The 16,944-nt window shown below is 39.8% G+C and overlaps 1 protein-coding gene across 2 annotated transcripts in view; it reads right to left on the bottom strand.

Annotated features, from left to right (window-relative positions):
* SPART (spartin) overlaps positions 1–14,147 on the bottom strand; it is a 31,608-nt gene extending 17,461 nt beyond the window's left edge. The window contains exons 1-3 of one of the 2 annotated variants that reach the window (XM_070380416.1): positions 14,028–14,147; positions 4,088–4,899; positions 545–742 (exon numbers count right to left, since the gene is read on the bottom strand). In XM_070380416.1, coding sequence (XP_070236517.1) covers positions 545–742; positions 4,088–4,897 — 1,008 coding nt within the window. In that variant the 5' untranslated portion in view covers positions 4,898–4,899; positions 14,028–14,147. Of the gene's footprint in view, positions 1–544; positions 743–4,087; positions 4,900–13,697; positions 13,928–14,027 lie in introns of those variants that run through there. The other variant, XM_070380415.1, reaches the window with a different exon arrangement.
* Between the last annotated feature and the right edge of the window lie 2,797 nt (positions 14,148–16,944).

The raw sequence follows: 16,944 nt of genomic DNA, 5'->3' as shown, positions 1-16,944 counted from the left end.
GTCCATGGCGTCGTAAAGAGTCAGACACAACTGAGCAACTTCACTACCAATGCTGAAATTACCTCCACTTCACCATTGAGTCCCATTTTGGGGCTCTTTCAGCCCAGTTTTCCAACCGAGAAGACAGTGGTCATAACAAGAGCTAATACCACACTACTTGCTAGCACTGATGTAAGTGTCTTAAGGCATTAACTTTTAATCTTCATCATAGCCCAATAAAGTGGATGTTATTATCTTTATTTTATGATAAAGAAACTAAAGTATAGGGAACATCAACATTCAGGTAACTTTCAGTTATAGATCAACTTGAATTAGACAGCTATTAAGTGCAAGAGTTCAAATTCAAATCGAGACAATTTGATTTCGGAGACCACAATAATCATTATTTACAGCCAATTCCCAACGTGTATTAAATATTTGTGAACACACAAGCAAATTATATACTATTTCCTACTGATCAAACTGGAGCTTATTACAATTTCTTTGAAAGCAGGAGTGATTACGTTAAAGTAGGTTTTCATCCTGAAGGTGGCACACAAGTTACCTGGAGCCGAAGGTCAGACATTTGTCTTAATAGATCCTCGAAGAGTTCTCTGTCATCTTCTGGTAATTCAGATGACAAGACGACCCCCACAAAGCATCCCGATGCTTGTAACATCGTATCAGGAAACATGTAGGCACCTACAGTACACTTAAGAACTGGAGACCTATCAGGAACTAGAGGATACAACCAGTCACAAACCTGAAAGGATTAATTAAAAACAAATCAATTAACAAAGTTTTCACTGAGGTTTTAATTATTGTTTGATTAGCAAATACACACTTTAAGGTTTGAAATGCATTTTATAAGGCTTTGTAGAACCATCAGCATCAACAAACCCCCAATAAAAATAAATCATTTGCTAGCCTGATTCCCCTGCAAAACACAGGAACTGTGCTAAAAATCTTACTACTCCTCTAATTTAACAGTCTTAAAACCAGTGCCCTGAAATAGCCCACTGTTAACCGATAATGAGTCTAGCTCTAAAGAAATAATAGTCAAAGTAAATTAAGCTTTTCTTTATTATTAAACATCTCTTTGCGGAAACTAAATAAAATCAAACTGTTCCTAAGTACTCCACATGTATTTACTGATTTAATCCTCAAAACAATTCCATGAAGTTGGTTAGTGTCATTTTAACCACAAGAAAAATGAGGCACTGAGAGGTTAATTAAGTTGCTCAGAGTCAACAACTAAAAAGTGAAGCTAGGGTTTAAACACGTGCTATCTGCCACTGGAGAAGCTAAACAATTATTTTAATTAGAAACACAGTTGTTTGTTTGTTTGTTTTTACTAAGTCCAACCTGATCTGATAGAGCAAGAATACTAAGTTACATTTATGGATTTACTATCTATTTTGAAGTTAAACCAAAAGCTGCCCGGCAACATCATACGGGGAGGTCAGATCATCAACTAAGACTTAAACTCACCTCCTAGAGATCTAAATTCAGAAGAAATTAAGTTTAAATCAGAATATCCAAATGTATTAATTTCCATTATTCTTTCAGTGACCAGAATATAATTTTTCCCCTCACCAAGACATTTTCTAATATTAAGAAACTTGGAAGAACAATTGATTATTATCAAATATTGTGTGATGTATATGAGTCAAAGAGATGAAAGGTTTCATATAAACAATGGAAAATTCTGGTATACTATCACATCTCTGACCAACAGAATACAAATATGTAGAGATCAAGCATGCAAGTCTGACTCTTTCCTAGAAAAGTGCTTAACAAACATTTTCAAATTCTTATTTTAGTGGATTGTCTTTGTTTTAGTCATTTTAAAAGCCACTCTCCAGCTTTCATAAAAATCAAACTTCAGACAAGTTACAATAAAACTGATGGCTGTATGTTCCAAAGTATGATATATAACCATCTGTAGTATGTGAAATGACTTCAAGTAATATACAAACTATTTAAATTTGAGTAGCTACATGTATTGAAATATGTAGGAAAAAATACAACTTCTTTTCCTCAATTTCACAGTTGTTATTGCTTAGGATAAAGTTAAAAAAATAGACATTTAAAAAAATATGAATAACAGGTGGTGGATTTAACAACAAAAAAAATTGTAATTGTTACACTTAAATGATGAAAGTTAGGAAAAGGTTTCTTTTACTGTGTCATTATTTCTCTAAGATAAACTACATTCTGGTCACCTTAACTGAAATGGAGTATCCTCAAATCTTCTCAAATAAAATTTATAGACCTTTCTCAGGGCAGAGTATTATAGATTGGTGAGCTCACCCACCACAGGCTGATTTCTCCCAGTTTCACTTTCACAGAGCAACTTCATATCCAAGTTCCATATGAATTGACGACAAATCTGACAGGTTTAAAAAGTATATTAAAACTAAATTCAAGAAAAAAATAGTTTTTAGAAGCCACAGAATTCTAGTCTGCCAACTTTAATTTCTAATTTCCTAAATAAAGCAATAGTGATTTTTAAGAACAGAGAATTCAGTAAACACATGGCAACTCTCTTTTAGGGCACTGCTATAAATAACTGAACACGTGTAAATGAGAGTCCTTAAAAAGACTCACATTTGGGGTACAATTTTACTTTTTTTATTTAGGACTCAAAATAGGAGCTACTAGAAAAACAGAATTAAAAGCACAGAACAAATTTTTACTAAAGGACAAGTCATTTTAATGGTTGAGCTCATGTAATGAATAGAATGTTTCAAATTTTCATTCCCTGAACCTCCAGTAGCCCAGGACCCAAAGGTTTTTTAAATTCCACTCTTACAATGCCATTTTATTATCAGTTCAGCAGAAAATATTTTATCTTTTATCAGACCCCTCAGAATCAATAAGCCTACTCTTTTCAAAGTTAAGGCTTCTTTTCAAAAAATAACTTATGATTCACACTATTCTTCCTGTCCACTAATGAAATGTTTCTTCCAACAATGCTCCCAGATATCTCCTTCATACACTCCTAGTAAATCTCCAACTATCTGTAAACAACCTTCGTGTGGACTTTATAAAGTAAAAGCTGCATAAGAATTGAAAATATATCAAGAAAGAAAAAAAAAATGTAGATAACTAGTACTGTAGCTAAACCACATCACCTGGACTTATAAAAGCACCTGCCTTCTCAAATAGTCATCTCCCTGCCATGCAGATCCTTTTGTTATATCCAATGAATACTGAATCTGTACTTCCAGAAACCCATCTCCCCATACTAAGACAGATTGATACTGGACCATCACCTTCAGAATACCTCAGGAATTTCACCTTCAGAATACCTCAGGAATTCCATAAGTGTCCTAACCTCAACCTTTATTTAGCAACAGTCTTTGCTCTTGGACCAAGTGTATCCTGGTAAATCTATATACTTGGAAAGTTAGAATTGCTTCTCAGATGATCATCATCACAGTCTCTACTTGTAGACCATGGTTTCTTAATCTTGGCATGACTGACATTTTCAGTTATTTTTTTTAACTGATAAGAGCTATCCTGTTTAATGCTTAGCAGTATGCCTGGCCTCTACCCACTATATATTCCAGGAGAAACAGCACACACCCCAGTCCCAGCTATGACAACCAAAAATGTCCCCACTACTGTCAAAATATCCCAGGGTGTGTGGAGACGGCAGGGGTGGTTCCTACTAGTTGAGAACCACTGTTCCAGACACCGGGCTGCATCTAACCCAGTCTGGCCCCTCAGTGGGGGCCTGACAACATTTGTGGAAATTTAAAGTTACACATTCACACAAGAGTTACACAAATCCCTTTTGAAATTAAAGTTATTAGGTTTCTTCTTCAGATAAAAAACTAAAAGGATGAATATTCCAATCTCCTTCAGGTCCTGTCATCACACATTTAATACTAAAACAAGACTTTATATCTAAAGAAAAAGAAATGTTGTCAAATACAAACGTAGATGCTGAAGGCACATAAATTTCATGAATTTAAAAAGGAACTAGAAATTATAGTAACCTTTTTGCATTCACTGTCTTGGACACATCATAAATATTATCAAATAAAAGTAATATGTTCTACACATATTTCAAATTTGTTTACCTCTTTCTTTGGCTTACCTGGAGAAATCCAGGAGGACGATTTAGAAAGGTATCAAGAGAATTATCCAAGAACCTCACGATTCGAAGATATCCAGGATATGAAGGTGCACTAACCTCCCCTGCGGGATTTACAAAGAAAATTTGTACTCCGTTTGGTATCAAAATCAACTCATCTGCATCCAGCCCTAAGGTCTCAAGAGGAGGTGGCTGAGAGTGATTCCTATAGAAGTTCTCCCCAACTGACGAGAACTCCCCAGATTCTGTTCCATAGGATACAGTGTAGTGACCCTCAGCAGCCTGGGGAGTGTAAGCAGGAGGTGCTTCAGACGGATGACTCTGACACGGCAAGGACAAAGTAGTAGGTGTACTACTTGATTCTGCACTTGCAGTTGAAGTGCTGCCATTTACTTCACTGTGCTGAGGAAGTGAACTAAGGCTCTGAGGCTCTGGTGACTTTTCAGACATGTCTTTAGGTGGAAATTCTGGATACAACTTGGGCACCTCCTGAAGATCATTCCGTAGAGAAGTGGCAAGACCCTTCTCTAGAATTTCCAACCTGGTACGTACATTCTGTAGCGTTTCTTTCATTTTCTGTTGCATCTGCCTGGCAGACTCCCACTCAGGACCTGTGTACTCAGGATCTGTTGATGAAATGCTGATTCCTCTAAGCAGGTGTCCTATTCCTTGCTTATAGTAGTTCTTTGCTTCTTCCTTTTGACCTAATTCATCTGTATTCAGTCCTTTATTAACAAATACAAAGGCTTTCTTGTATGCTTCCTTGATGATCTTAATTTCAATAGGTTCTCCATCTTGGGGTTCTTGTTCCATTTCTGCAAAACAGGAAATATATTTTTAATTACCTTATTTAGATATTTGTTTACTTATTTAGTATCAATTCCTCCCACCTGAATATACTTCAGGACTGGAGCCTTGCTTGTCTTTGTTCACTGATATATTTCCTAAGCCTATTTAGATGTGACATACAGGAAATACTCAATATGTATTTGTTGAATGGATAAATATTGCTCTTGCTCCTATCTTTTTAATTAAAGATGTAAGAGAATAAGACAGAATATAGCTACTGAATAATTTTCTTGTTCCAGTTTCTTATAAGAAAGAAAAGTTTCCTATATCTTTTAGGTTGGAACAAAAGAGTCTCATTCTACAACTCATTATACTTCTGGATTACAGCAGCTAATTAAAAATGAAGTTGAATCACATACTGGAGATGACAGAAATGAGGGGGAGGAATGTATCTGAATGAAGCTTTAAAGTTACCTTACTTTCATTTAAAGGTGGCAGGTTTCTCACATGCAGTTAGCCCTCTTCTCTCCCCAAACTCCATTAAAGTGACTCACAAGATTATTTAAAAGGCATAACCATTCCTTTCAATGAGAAAGAGGCATGAATGGATACTTCACAAATGGCCATGTGAAAAGGCATTCAACACATGATTCCTTCATGGAAATGAAACTAAAACCCAGCTGACTACAGCTGACCCTTGAACAGTATGGATCCACCTATACATAGATTATTTTCAATAAATACAGTACTGTATTTTCATTTTATGGCTCTTTAATTAAGTGTGGGGAAAAGTTTGTGTTTGATTAGAGTCATCACAACATGTGGAATCAAAAGAAAGAGGGTCTGTATCCTGATTCAATCCAAAGTGTTTCAGTTTTCTGTCCTTGTTATTTATCAATTCCTTTATGTCTGAGGCAGAGACAGTAATACAGAGATTTTTAACTATGTGGTGATTGGCACCTCTAATCCCATTGTTCAAGGTCAACTATATATACTTATCAGGTGGCTAAAATTGAATACTGGCAAATGTTAGAGAAGATGGAAACTGGAACTGTCGTATACTTTGCTGGTGTGAGTGAAAAATGGTACAGCCACTATGGAAGTCTGGCATTTCTATCTAAGGTACATTCACCCACTTTATGATCCAGCAATTCCACTTAGAGGTATATAACCAAGAGAAATGAATGAATATACACACCAAAAATATGTACAATAATATTCAGAGCAGCTTTATTCATAAAAGCCAAAATCTCGAAACAATCCAAATGCCCACCCACAGGAGAAGGGATAAACAGTGGCATGTTTATATTATGCAGTAATACACAGGATTTTTTTTTTTAAATTGATGCCCGCAATGCTGATGACTCACCAAGTCTTTGGACAAAAGAAGCTACACACAAAAGATTTCATACTGAGACTACTATCCTGTATGATTTTGAGGAACAGGCAAAACTAGTCTTTGATGACAGAAACAAAAACAATGATTACAGGTGCTGGTATAGACTTGAAAGGGACACAAGGGGACGACCTTATAGCATACGGAAATGCTCCCTATCTGGATCTGAGTGGTGATTACATGGGTGTAGGCATATATTAAAAATCTGTAAACTTAAGATTAATGCACTATATTTCACCTTATTATATCCATTAATAAAACAAATAACGGAGCCAAAACTCACAAAAAGGGAGGGCGGAGGGAGTCAACAGTGCTTCGTTTCTGAAAGAGGCGGCAGATACCGCAACTCAGAAAACAGATGTGAGAAAATGGAGGCCTACACTGTCAATCAGGAAACCAGAGCAGCAGCCCCACATATATTTCATGGTAGAACCTCCAAAGGCACAGGAACTGATGAGATTCAGTCCTCCTTTGGGAGAGAGAGTAAGGACTGAATAAGGGATGGAGTCAAAGCTAATTTACAAAGTAGACCCTCAGATCTCTCCTAACCAGCCCAAGAACACTATTTCTCTCCAGCCTGGAAAGAAGACTGGGTGCTTTAATTCAAAAGAGCATAAAAGAAAATACCTAATGTGTTCTTAAGTTTTCAGAAGAGATCTATATTAACTGTGGGAGGACTCAGGGTTTAATCAGCAATAAGTACATGGTAAACTAAGGAAATAAAAATCAAGACAATTATTAACTCCAAGGAAAACAAGATGCTGAGCTAGAAAGAAAAGTAATCAATGTACTGCATGTTTCAATTTTGATTAATATCATAATAATATAAATAATGAATCCTGATACAAGCCAAATTATAATACAACCATCTTGAGAAGATGGGAAGATGAATGGATAGAAAGTTTATGTGCCTGTGGTACAGCATGGGAGACCTAAAATTTCATCTTTCCTACTAGAAAGTTAATGGACAATGCCTAACACTGAAAAATAAAGTAACAATATAAGCATCCTATTTATTATAGATTCAGACAGAAAGACCAGAAGTGGTAATAAAACGGATACAAGCTTTGGGAGTAAGGGATGAGACCAGGGTGGTGGGATCTCTGATTTTCACTGCAAGCCTTATAAAAATATTTAATTCTTTATATGCGCAGGATAAAAACAATTATTAATTTTTAAAAATTAAACTAAAGCTTTAAAGCAGCACTGTCTAACAGAATTATAAATGTTAACTACATATGTAATTTAAAATTTTCTAATAGCCACATTTAAAAAGTAAAAAACTTCAGTGATAGCATTTTATTTATCCAAAAACATCCGAAATATTATTTCACCATGTACCCAATATAAAAATTATTGAGATAGTTTTCCTTATTTTTGGCATTAAGTCTTCAAAACCTAGTGTGTATTTTACGCTTGAGGCATATCTCAATTTCAACTACCTTCATTTCAAGCCCTCAATACCCAGATGTGCCTACTACAGACACTGTGGTTTTATTTTCCTATGATCTCAGTAAAAATTATAATGATAGGATAATTTAAAGGACTTAAGGCTCTTTTAGCAACCATCTGCACTATAAAGGCATCACCAAACTAGCCTAACCATACTTTCTAACCTGAAAAATAAACCACTGGTCAGTCACATACAGGGACTTCACGGTAGTTGAGAGAGAGAGTGTGTGTGTGTGTGTACATTTATATATATCTGTCCCCAATTTAGAAAACATCACATAAAATCGACTATCATCAGAGATCTTACTTGTCCCACCTTGAATCCCCTATGAAAACTGACAACCCCACACTGGAATCTGTCTTTAGAACAGAATGCCAGTAGAATGCTTTCTTTCCTCAGACATCATGGGACAGAAATTCTGCATTCCACCCTCCTTAAGATACAAGCAGGCTCAGAGTTCAGAAAGCAAGACAGCAGAGGTTACACAGGCTATGGCGAGCTGACCTAGGAATTTAACCAGCACTCTTTCTAAGTTTGTTCAAATGACTTACTTGAACAGGGTCTTGAACAACACTGTGACTTGGAATTTTTTGCTCTGTGCTATAGGATACCACGTGTTCTTCCTTGATAGCTCAACTGGTTAAAAAAAAAAAAAATCCACCTGCAATGCAGGAGACCCCAGTTTGATTCCTGGGTCGGGAAGATCCCTTGGAGAAGGGACAGGCTACCCACTCCAGTATTCTTGGGCTTCCCTTGGGCTCAGCTGGTAAAGAATCCGCCTGCAATGCAGGAGACCTGGGTTCAATCCCTGGGTTGGGAAGATCCCCTGGAGAAGGGAAGGTTACCCACTCCAGTATTCCTGCCTGGAGAATTCCATGGACTGTAGTCCATGGGGTTGCCAAGAGTCAGACAGGACTGAGCGACTTTCACTCACACAGGACACCACGACTACCAAGGACACCATTTACAGAGCTTTTAATGTGTGCTGGAGACCAAGCTAGATGTTCATTTCATTCAGTCCTTACAAACAACTCTTGAGACATTGTTACTGTTACCAGTACTTTGCAGAAGGAAGAAAAATGAGGTTTGAAGGCCATAACTGCTTTAGATCACATGTTTCTGAAAGACCTTGGAGCTAAGAATTACTTTCGTATTTTTAAAAGGTTATAAAAACAAGGATATGCAACAGAGATTGTATGTGGTCCACAAGCCTAAAACATCTTACCATCTACTAAAAAGAGTTTACTGACCCATTGCCTTAGATTACAGAATTAGATAGTATGATTCCTGAATCCTCTAAATCAGGGTTTCTCAATCTCAGTTTGATTCACATTTTGGGCTGGAAAATTCTTTGTTATGGGAGATTGTCCTGATCACTGCTAAGTCACTTCAGTCGTGTCTGACTCTGTGCGACCCCAGAGACGGCAGCCCATCAGGCTCCCCCGTCCCTGGGATTCTCCAGGCAAGAACACTGAAGTGGGTTGCCATTTCCTTCTCCAATGCATGAAAGTGAAAAGTGAAAGGGAAGTCGCTCAGTCGTGTCCAACCCTAAGCGACCCCATGGACGCTAAGGAGCCCACCAGGCTCCTCCATCCATGGGATTTTCCAGGCAAGAGTACTGGAGTGGGGTGCCATTGCCTTCTCCGGTCCTGATCACTGGAGGATGTTTATCCCCACTCTGATCTCTATCTACTAGGTGCCAGAAGCAGCGACCACCTCTACCCACCACATGATGACCAAAAATGTCTCCATGGTGGCTCCGTGGTAAAGAATCTGCCTGCCAACGCAAGAGACACAGGTTTGATCCCTGATCTGGGAAGATCCCACTTGAGGCGAAGCAACTGAGCCTATGCTCTAGAGCCTGGGAACCGCAACTACTGAAGCCCAAGTGCCCTAGAGCCCATGTTCTGCAACAAGAGAAGTCACAACAGGAACTAGAGAAGAGCCCGCAAAGCAACAAGGACCCTGCACAGCCAAACATTTAAAAAATAAATAAGTAAAATTGTTTTTAAATCTCCAGGCATTGCCAAACGTACCCTGGCTGCAAAATCATCCCGTTGACAACCACAGTTCAAATGGTCTTTAAATGAGGGACTGTGTACCCAGGGGAACATGAAGATTTGTCAAGGAACATGTAACAACAACATATACAATTTTAAGAAAAAGGCTTTCAGATCCCTCCTCACTAAAACTGACCTATGGGCAACAGACCTGCAGTTTAGCTATCATGCTATTGCTTTTCCTATTTCAAGCTCCTTTCACAATCTTCCCAGTTTGCAAAACTTTACCAAATATACCACACTCCCATTTCTATTTTTACTATGGTGTATTTCCCAGCATGGAAAGGCAGAATTCATGGTAGAATCAAACAGCCCAAAAGTCACAGGTGTTGATTTCAATTTTAGGCATGACTCCAACTATTCATCTCCTTAAGATATAAATTTCCACTAAAATTCCATTTTTATATTGAATTATCCTTTATCAAAATCCATCGGGTATTATGCTGTTCTATTACTACTTGTAATAATTCAATCCAGAAGAAAAGAAACTCCTAGAGCTATAGTCAAAGAAAAATTTTAAAACTTAGTTTCAACTTACACAAGTACTTTTATTAAAGAAAAAGCTTTTGAATATAAATAAATTACATTAAAAGAATACTCAGGAGTGAGTAATAGTAGAAATGGATAAAATCAAAGTACAATTTCAAGAAAAAGGAACCATGTAAAATAGCATATATTTTAAAAACTGATGGTGATGTATATAAAAGTGCAATATTATACCCCATGAGATACAGTTAAGAGTGATGAACCAATTTTATATTAAAATGTATCTATGCTACGTGGGATACTGCATCCTTTCCAACCACCTGAGAGTATAATGCAAAACATTATAAACCAACTTAAACCTATGCAAGTGGAATTGTTTTACACAAATTATTTTGGGGGTTCACAAGTAAATTAAAAACACAGTTCTAAATCCACTCACTATGATATTATATTGCAAACATGAGACACACATGGTCTGTGACACTTAGAAGCACCGTAATTTACTACCTTTTATTAAGCTCTCTGGATATGCTCAGCACTGTTATATGCTCCATTTACTCCTCATATCCTTGGAGGGTTGTTCTAACTTAGAAAATGTTTAACAAATACTCAGCAGCTTGCTCAAGAACTAGTCAATGAGGTGGTAAATGGAAAAGATAGATTCAAAGAGTCAGGCTCAATAGTATTTGTCAAGAAAATGACCTAACTCCAAAGTTAAACCTCCCGCTACATGAACAAGTAGTGAGCAGAGAGAAGGAGGTGTGAAGGGTAACTGAAGTGTTTCAGTTACTTAGACTTCAGGCTTAAGTCTTAAAGGGTAGATAGCATTTGAAGACAGAAAGCATGCACGATAAAGAAACCCTAGGTAGAAGCAGTATTACCTTGCAAACGTCTTTATTTAAAAACTTATTTCACATAATGAGCTGAAAGATTTCCTAAATGTGTCACTGGAGGAAGGGGGTGGGGGCTATTCACAGGGAAGACAGGTGTGTGCGCACACGTCCATTTGTGTGTGTGTGTGGGGGGGGTGGTTCCATGGGTCAGCTGCTGCTGAAGAGCCTTCCTTGCTGTCGTCTTCACTTTGAAGAGGGAAATATATATATATATATATATATATATCACAGAAAGAAGAAACTTTCTACTAAAATATTACATTTTTATTTTGTGGTTGTTACGGGATTTGCTTTTTCTCAGTACTCTCTGAGAAGATGCATTTCACAGAAAAAAGGACTATACGATGGTGACTTAAAAACAAAGAAGTCTATCCTACTCCTAACCATAGTCAAGTGCTTATCAAGTGTCTTGAAAAGATAAAAACTATTATTACATGACTTCCCACTTTAATTTTTAAAGTTGAAAACAGAAGACTTTGAAACGTCAATCTGAAGTATCAAATAAAACAATACCTACACCACTACATTCATCTTCAATCACTACATTTATCTTCAATCACAAATCAAAACCTGGCTCCAGATACCAATGGCGCATTTAACCTATTTTTTAAATGTTCTAATAAAAGTAAAATGCATTTATTTCATGTAACAGTGTGTGTGTGTGTGTGTGTGTGTGTGTGCGCGCGCGTGCGCGCGCACGCAAGCACAAGCGCACTTTAAAAAAAACACTAGGAGGAAAGAAGTTCAATTCTGGACCAAACACTTTGTCTTTATTTATTAGTTCAATCTCATAAACACTTGGGAGAAAGCAATGGCACCCCACTCCAGTACTCTTGTCTGGAAAATCCCATGGATGGAGGAGCCTGGTGGGCTGCCGTCCATGGTGTTGCGAAGAGTCGGACACGACTGAGCGACTTCCCTTTCACTTTTCACTTTCATGCACTGGAGAAGGAAATGGCAACCCACTCCAGTGTTCTTGCCTGGAGAATCCCAGGGACTGGGGAGCCTGATGGGCTGCCGTCTATGGGGTCGCACAGAGTCGGACACGACTGAAGCGACTTAGCAGCAGCAGCATAAACACTAAAAGTAGTAACAATCATGCTAACAATCAATATCACAAGAAGTCTTTAATAATATAACCATTCATCTCCCCGGAGAAGTCAATGGCACCCCACTCCAGTACTCTTGCCTGGAAAATCCCATGGACACAGGAGCCTGGTGGGCTGCCGTCCATGGTGTTGCGAAGAGTCGGACACGACTGAGCGACTTCCCTTTCACTTTTCACTTTCACGCATTGGAGAAGGAAATGGCAACCCACTCCAGCGTTCTTGCCTGGAAAATCCCAGGGACGGGGGAGCCTGGTGGGCTGCCGTCTCTGGGGTTGCACAGAGTCGGACACGACTGAAGCGACTTAGCAGCAGCAGCAGCAGCATTCATCTCCCTAGAAGGCCTTTTACAAAATAAAACCAAGCAAACAAACAAAAGGAGCAGGAACTTTTCCCAAATATCTATCTGTAACTGCCTCTGTAGCAACTCACCCTATTTTGGTTTGCTAGAGGAACTATATATAGTGACATTTCACAAAGCCTCACAGGTAAGAGACAGCGCAGGAGAGAAGAGCTTCTTATTCCAAATACGTTTCACATAAAGTCACCAACTTAAGTCTGCTAATGTAAAAGAGAGCGAAACAAAAAGTACTTCCACTTATAAAGGCAGGGGGGCCTTCTCGTATTACTTTTGCGTTCGGAAATTTCAAAGAAAATAGTTGAATTTCTAAACATTTTGAGGCCACGCATTTCAGAGGCAACAACAGTGAAGACAAGCTCATTAAATTACAATACAATAAAGCAAATCTCGAGCATCCTCAAGAGACAGAGTAAAGCAATTCATTTACAATAAAGAGAGTGGCGAACTGGGCCAACCCTACAGTAACGCAATAATGCCGTGTCACGGAACTGCGCATTCCAAAAGCAACTTTCTCCAGGCAGAGAAATTAAGTCGGAGGGATCTTCTGCAGTGCGCAGTGCCCCACCCCGCCCCGCCCCCCCAAAACACGAACAACTGTTTTCGAAGGAGTAAAATCGTGAGCTACCCACCCCCATGTGGCTGACTTTCTGTAAAGAAAGGTTTCGGAACTTTCTCTAAGCTGTAAGCGCCGGGTGAGGGTGAAAAATCGGTAAACAGCGGGGGTGGCGAGGCCAGAATGGTCCACAGATGCTTCGGGAAGACCGCCACCCGAGGGCCAGGCGGCGCCCTCCAACCCAACAGTAAACAGGGAGGGGGCGTAGCGAGCTCGAAGGTTCCGCAGATACACGAGGTGAGGGTTAACTAAGAACTTCTCAAATGAATCCCTCCCGAAACCGCTCCCTTCCACGAAAGTTCCACCCCTGAGACCTGGATGGGGGCCCGAGGCCTTCTCGGCCCTTCCCGCCCGGCCAGCGCGCAGCCGGCCCGGGGAGCCGACGCCACCCGCCCGCCTTGGGTGGGGGGGTCCGCGCAGGGGCGACTCCTTCCCTCCCTCTGGCCGCCGCCCCACCTGTGCCTGCCAGACCGCCCGGTCCTTCGGCCGCAGCGCAGAGTCCGCTCCCTCAGACGCGGTGCCGCCGCCGCCGCCGGCCCCCAGAGCTCCCCGCGGACTGACCCGCGGGTCCCGGAGCCCCGCACGCCGCGGCTGACAAAGCCTGAGGAGGCGCGCGCTGCGGAACGCGCCACGTCACGCGCCCGCGCCGCCCCGCCCGCCAGCGCGGCTCCCGCGTGACCCGAGCGCTCGGCCCCCGCAGCTCGGCCCTCACGTGACGCCCACGCGGGCCCGCTCCGTCGCGGACTCGTCCCCCGCCCTCCCAGCCTCAGTTTTGTCCGCTCAGACCTTCTAAATGGCCTCTGCGGCGAAGTCAGTCCACTTGGAATGTCTGAGTCACCATAAAACTCTAGAGGGAGTAAAAAATAAAGGGCCGAAGGCCAGGGAAGAACCACTTGAGCCAGCGACTCAGCGCGGACTCCCCAACTAGGGTCTCCCGGCCACGTCGACAGTCCGGCGCTTGCGCAGTCTCTTACTCTCTTGCGGACCCCAGGCCGCGGGAGGGAGTGGTACAGAGCGGTGGGCGTTGAGGCTTGATGGTTAGGGGGGGCCGTGTGTGCTAAAAGTTTGTAGAAACAGCACGGTAAAAAAAAAAAAAAGTTCCTGACTGCTAAGGTTAAATAGCAAATGTGCTGATTCCATTTATGATCATGGAAAGTCAAAAGGAATATCAAAGTAAACATAGGCTTCTTTAAATGTTCTTTAAAGTTAATAAGATAGTTTCGGTGCGTGGACAGGGAATGTTGCCTGATTTTCCAGTTCTGCAAGGATCAAGCCAGTGCAGCCGCCCCTGCCCCCTCACATGAGCCCCGAGGCGAGTTTAGGATGGAGAAAAACACAACAGCGGGTCTGTGCTTTGGTTACTGGTCCTAGATAGTGAAGATGCCTATCTAAAGATGAACCCAGACTCTTGCATCTTCTGATATAGAGAAAGGGACTAAGATCATGAACTTTAATCTGTTCTTTGTGATTAGCAGTAATCTTTTGAAGTTCCACGTTTTTTCCCCTTAAGGGGAAAACACTCCACAAAACTACATATTCTGGTTTCTTTCTCCCTGATTCTTCAGAGCAGTTTTTCAAAATTATCTAAGAGGCTGTCTCCAGGGCAATAGCCTTTAGTAAGAGTCTGGTATAAAACTTAATCTTGAAACTTTTAGATTGTATGTTTTTCTTCAATCTGCAGATGGCAGATTTTACAGTCTTGAATAGACTTGCATTAAAGTCTATATATAGTGCCCTGAGCTCTTAAGACTAGCTAAGTGACTTGTTTGAGAATGGCAGTGACTTAATTCCAGATGAATTGTTACTCCGGTCAAACTTGGGCTTCCCTTGTGGCTCAGCTGGTAAAGAATCTGCCCGCAATGCGGGACACCTGGGTTCGATCCCTGGGTTGGGAAGATCCCCTGGAGACGAGAAAGGCTACCCACTCCAGTATTCTGGCCTGGAGAATTCCATGGACTGTATAGTCCATGGGATCCCAAAGAATTGGACACCACTGAGCGACTTTCACTTTCTTTCAGTCAAAATTAATGATGGGAAATATTGGATGACTATTGGGGGAGGCTTTTGAGTTTAAAATTTGGTAGTTCCATTTGGTGTTAATAGTTCTCTGAAATCTCAAAAAGATAACAGCCATCCATCCCAAAGAGAAAAACCTATAGGGGGTGGGGGTGGTATACATTAATACAGTGGTTTTAAATGATTTTTCTTATACACCTTAAAAAGAATTATGAGAAACTGTGACTATGTACCTTCTCCCTCATTTTTGATTGAGCATCAAAAATTTTCATCTCACTTAAAGAGTTGTAAAGGATACAAATTGTTTTCTAGTAACTTGACATTCTAAAATAAGAGATACATAACTTTTAATTGTAGCCAGTAGAGCCTAAATACCAGATAGTTTTATATCATCATCAATTTTTAAAACTATGACAAGCATTTCTTTAATAGAAGAAAATGTTACCCCATTCCTTTTCTTCTTTTTATTTATTTATTTATTTAGCTGCACCAAGTCTTAGTTGTAGATCCTGTAGATCTCAGACAGGATCTTTTGTTGTGGCATGTGGGATCTAGTTCCCTGACCAGGGATCAAACCTGTGCCCCCTGATTTGGGAGCACAGAGAGTTAGCCACTGAACCACTAGGGAAATACCCATTCCTTTTTGCCCTAAACTCATGTTTCCATGGGGCTTCCCTGGTGGCTCAGAGGATAAAGCATCTGCCTGCAATGCAGGAGACTTGGGTTCGATCCCTGGGTTGGGAAGATCCCCTGGAGAAGGGAATGGCAACCCACTCCAGTATTCTTGCCTGGAGAATCCCATGGACAGAAGAGCCTGGCGGGCTATAGTCCACGGGGTCACAAAGAGTTGGATACGACTGAGTTACTTCACTTTCTTTCACTTTCATGTTTCCATATCACTTGATGAAAATTTACCCTGATATTTATTCTGGTTATCCCCAAAATATAAGCAATAAAAAGAAAAAAAAAAAAAAGGTAAATTGTATGTCATCAAAATGAAAACAATTTGCTCTTCAAAAAACACCATCAAGAAATCGAAAGTACAACATACAGACTGAGAATATATTTTTGAATCATCATATTTTACTTGTATTTCAAACATATGAAAGTTATTAGGTTAGTTATAATCTAATAATCAACAAGCTAAGTAATAAAATTTTAAGTGGGCAAAAGATTTGAATAGGTATTTCTCCGAAGATATACAAATGTCCATGAAAAGATTCTCAATGTCATTAGTCTTTCAGGAAATGCAAGTCAAAAACATAACGAGATGCCGTTACTTACTCACTAGAATGGTTGTAATAAAAAGACACTAACTAGTGTCGTACAAAAATGTGGAGAAATTCAAACCTCATGCATTACTAGTAGCAATGTAAAATGATGCAGTCATTTTTTGAAAAAGTTTGTTTCTTAAAAGGTTATACATAGACTTACCATTACTATATGACCTAGAAACTCCTCTTATAGGTGAAATTCTATAGACATATGTTTTCATTTTACTTGGTTCAAAATATTGGGAGATGCTGCTGTTATAAAACTCTTTCTACACCTATATATTTATTAACAGTGTGTTTAGGTGGCTAGAGTTTCTCAGTTTTCACATCTATAAATATCAATATTGAAATAGGATGTTGAATTCTGTCTAGTTCTGGAAATAGTTTACATATAATACAAACAATAATATAAA

Source organism: Bos mutus, chromosome 12 (genome assembly GCF_027580195.1).
Source record: "Bos mutus isolate GX-2022 chromosome 12, NWIPB_WYAK_1.1, whole genome shotgun sequence".
NCBI lineage: Eukaryota > Metazoa > Chordata > Mammalia > Artiodactyla > Bovidae > Bos > Bos mutus.
This window is presented reverse-complemented; position numbering and strand designations above follow the sequence as displayed.